We start from the raw sequence: 3,046 nt of genomic DNA, 5'->3' as shown, positions 1-3,046 counted from the left end.
GAAAACCTCTTCTACCTCAGTGGCGTGGAGTGGGTGGCCAGCTCCATGGAGATGATAGCGGTGGCAGCCAAAAATGTGGCCCTGCTGGCTTACAACCGCTGGTATCAGGACCTGGAGAAAATTGACCAGAAGGACTTGATGCACAAGGTGAAGACCGAGCTGTGACACCCAGGGGAGGCGGTGGGATGGGAGTTTCTGCGTGTGGTAGCCTGGGGAGTATTTATTGCCTTGGGAACACCAGGGGGTTTGGGGCTGGGGGAGAGGGGTTGGGCTGTGTCCCAGATGACTTGAACTTGCTTTGCCTTCAGGAATACAGGCAGTCCCTGCCCAGTGTTGCTGCGTCTGTGCCGTGTGCCTCAGTTCCCCTGTTCCCCCTCCTGGGCTCTGCTGGAAGGAGCCTGTGCCTTTTCCGATGAAAAAAGGTTGCTGCGCAACCATTTGTTGGAGGGACGTAGGGGGTCTTTCAAGCACAAGGCTGGCTGGCATCGGTTGCAGATGGGTGCTGGCCCTAGGCAGGAACAGGGTCCTGCCCCCGGCAAGCTGCCTGGCTCCCCCTGTGCTTCTCCCACCTTCCCGGCTTTGCCTCTGGGAACCGGGGTGGCGGGGCTGGCCCTGGCTGGGGCAGGAGGTCCCATGGCCTCTCCCGTGCCATGCATGCTTGGAGCCCCGCTCACCAGCCTGGCACCCGGGCACGGGCATGCGGGGTGGGCTGTTGCAGGTCCTGGCTTGCAGGGAGAGGTGCCTGTTTCCAGGGGTGTCTGGTCTTCCCTGAGCCTGGGGCTCAACTGTCTTTTGGGGGGCAGAAGAGCCTCACTGGGAGAAGGCTGGGCAGCACCCACCCCCAGGCAGGCAGGGGCGGAGGGGCAGCGCGACGGGAGGCAGGGGGCGGCTCAGGCGGGGGCCAGTGATGCGCTTTATTGAGGACCTCAGAAGCTGCCCAAACCACCCTCCACTTCCCTGCTCCCTGGACTGCCTGGCCCAGCGCAGAGGAGCTCGCGGGCTGGGGAGGACCGGGTGCTCCCAGAGCTGTTGCACTGATGGAGCAGATGAAGGTAAACAGGGACTTTGGGGAGGGAGAAGGCCTGATCCTGCCCAGCTGGAAGGACTGGGGGGCAGCTGCCTCCATCACCCAGCCTGCTCTGCTGAGCTCCTCCCTGGAGGCTCGGAGGCTCGGGCCGGTGTCTCACTGCGAGGCCAGCTGCAGGACAGCATAGCTGGGTGACTTGCAGGGGCTGCCCCCATGCTGGGTGTCCCCAAGATGGCTGCTTGGGCTGAGGCTGATGGATTTCAGGGGAGCTGCAGGAGGATTTCGGGGAGCTCTTGGAGCTCCCATTCCCTTGGTCAAGGGCTCTCTTCACCCTGACGCTCAGCCAGGAGACCCTCTCCCTGAGCGCCAGGCAAGCTCGGGAAGCAAGAGCAAGCTGGTTAGATGCCCATGTGTGGCTGCAGGGGTTAGCTTTGCAACCTCAGAAGATGCAGGTGCAGCCCACAGCAATGGTCTCCATGACTGTCTGGTACTTCTTGTGACACTTCTTCCCAGAGGGCTTGTGCCCAGCCTCGCCTGGCACTTGGCAGAGCAGCCGGCGGACAGGCAGCCGGCTGTAAATGGGAATGCTGGCCATGGTACGGTCCTCCTGCATCGTGAAGGGGTTGATGCAGCCAGTGCAGAGGCATCGGGCCTCAGGGATGTCTGCCGGGATCCGCGTTGCGTCATGGTTAATGCTGGAGGAGGGGGAAAGCAAGATGGGGATGGAGAGCTGGTGATACAGGGGGCAGTGGGTGGCCGGGGACAGGCAGAGCAATGCCTCTGTAGGGTGAAATGGGGCACTGCGTCACGCTGCACCCCCCCAGCAGCCACTGTAGCCCCATGATGCTGGAGCCATGGCCGCTGCAGCACCTGCTGGCATGGAGCCACCATGCATGTCCCCGCCCCAAGCTCACCTGTAGGCCCAGGGGGACAGGCTCCTCCGGTTGGACCTCCAGAGCCTCAGGTTGACCTGGCACTTGGTGTCTCCCGGCTCAGAGCTGTTCCTCAGCTGGCGCACCATGTCCTGGATGCTGTGCTCATAGTCTGCCATGGAGGTGTAGGAGTCATCCGGGGCCCAGGCCAGGGCAGGGGCAGCTGTGGGGGGCCGTGCTGGGCCCCGTCTCCTCCCTTTTGCTGCCTTGCTCTGGTCCTTCGCTTCGGGGACCAGGACCATGGCGAAGGTGAAGATGCAGAGGAGAAGCTGAGGAGGAAGGAGGATGGTGTGTGGCTGCCTGGGCTGCAGGGCTGGCATGGAAGGGGAGCTCTCCCACTGCCCATGGACCACCAGGTGATGGCAGGACCACATTGACTTTGTGGTGGCTCGTGCATCCCCCAAAGGGCAACACTGGCCTGTGAGCAAGAGCCGTGGAAGCACACGAGGGCAGTTTACAGGGGTGGTGGGCACACGGTTGTGGTGAGCCCCTAGCCCAAGCCCCAGCTGCTGTGTGGGGCTGCAAAGCAGCCCCTCATCCTGGTTACAGCTGGCAATTTGCGTTGCCCAAAGTGCCCCTGCCTGTGGTCCCTGAGCTGTGCCCGGTCCCTTCCCCACCCCGAGGCGGCTGTGTGCTGGATGGGACGGGTATGCCCTCAGCTCAGGCTGTACCTGGGCAGCCTCTGGTTTAAAAGGAGCTTTAGAGATGTGACAGTCAATAATGCGATCTTTATCCAAACCCTCCTCTCCCTCCCTCTGTGCTCCGGGGACGGTGAGAGAGAAAAGAAAGATGCTTTTTCCTTTCCTTCTCCCTCTGGCCTCGCAGGGCCAAGCTCCCGTGTGCTGACACCCGGCAGGCTGCCCAGTGGCAAACAAAGTTGCTTTCTGTAGTCCTGCTCCCTGCTATTCGTGTCCCTGCAGCCGGCCGCAGGCAGCCCTGCACCCTGCCCACCATCCCATCCCGCACCCTGCCCACCATCCCATCCCGCACCCTGCCCGCCGTCCTGCACCCTGCCCGCCATCCCGCAGCCCTCCCCACGGCTGTGCAGTGCCCCGGGGCAGGGGCCCCTTGGCCCGGCTCTTTTCCC

At 63.1% G+C, this 3,046-nt stretch overlaps 2 protein-coding genes across 2 annotated transcripts in view; one reads left to right on the top strand and one right to left on the bottom strand.

The window, feature by feature from the left end:
* PCYOX1L (prenylcysteine oxidase 1 like) overlaps nt 1–209 on the top strand; it is a 2,562-nt gene extending 2,353 nt beyond the window's left edge. Inside the window, exon 6 of the mRNA XM_009647048.2 lies at nt 1–209. Coding sequence (XP_009645343.2) covers nt 1–165 — 165 coding nt within the window. The 3' untranslated portion in view covers nt 166–209.
* Nucleotides 210–1,466: 1,257 nt separating this feature from the next.
* Nucleotides 1,467–2,201, bottom strand: IL17B (interleukin 17B). The gene is made up of 2 exons (XM_009647085.1): nt 1,942–2,201; nt 1,467–1,722 (listed from the first exon to the last, which is right to left on the bottom strand). Exons 1-2 carry the CDS (start codon nt 2,199–2,201, stop codon nt 1,467–1,469), a joined length of 516 nt encoding a protein of 171 aa, XP_009645380.1.
* Nucleotides 2,202–3,046: the final 845 nt, after the last annotated feature.

This window comes from Egretta garzetta, unplaced genomic scaffold (assembly GCF_000687185.1).
Source record: "Egretta garzetta isolate BGI_Z169 unplaced genomic scaffold, ASM68718v1 scaffold209, whole genome shotgun sequence".
Classification (NCBI taxonomy): Eukaryota; Metazoa; Chordata; class Aves; order Pelecaniformes; family Ardeidae; genus Egretta; species Egretta garzetta.
Note: the sequence above shows the minus strand (reverse complement) of the source record. Positions and strands in the feature narration are given on the sequence as shown.

Coding starts and splice junctions, on each gene's coding strand:
- IL17B (XM_009647085.1), bottom strand. CDS start 2,201: ATGGTCCTGGTCCCCGAAGCGAAGGACCAGAGCAAGGCAGCAAAAGGG. Junction 1,723..1,941: donor CTGTCCCCCTGGGCCTACAG/GTGAGCTTGGGG, acceptor CCCCTCCTCCAG/CATTAACCATGACGCAACGC.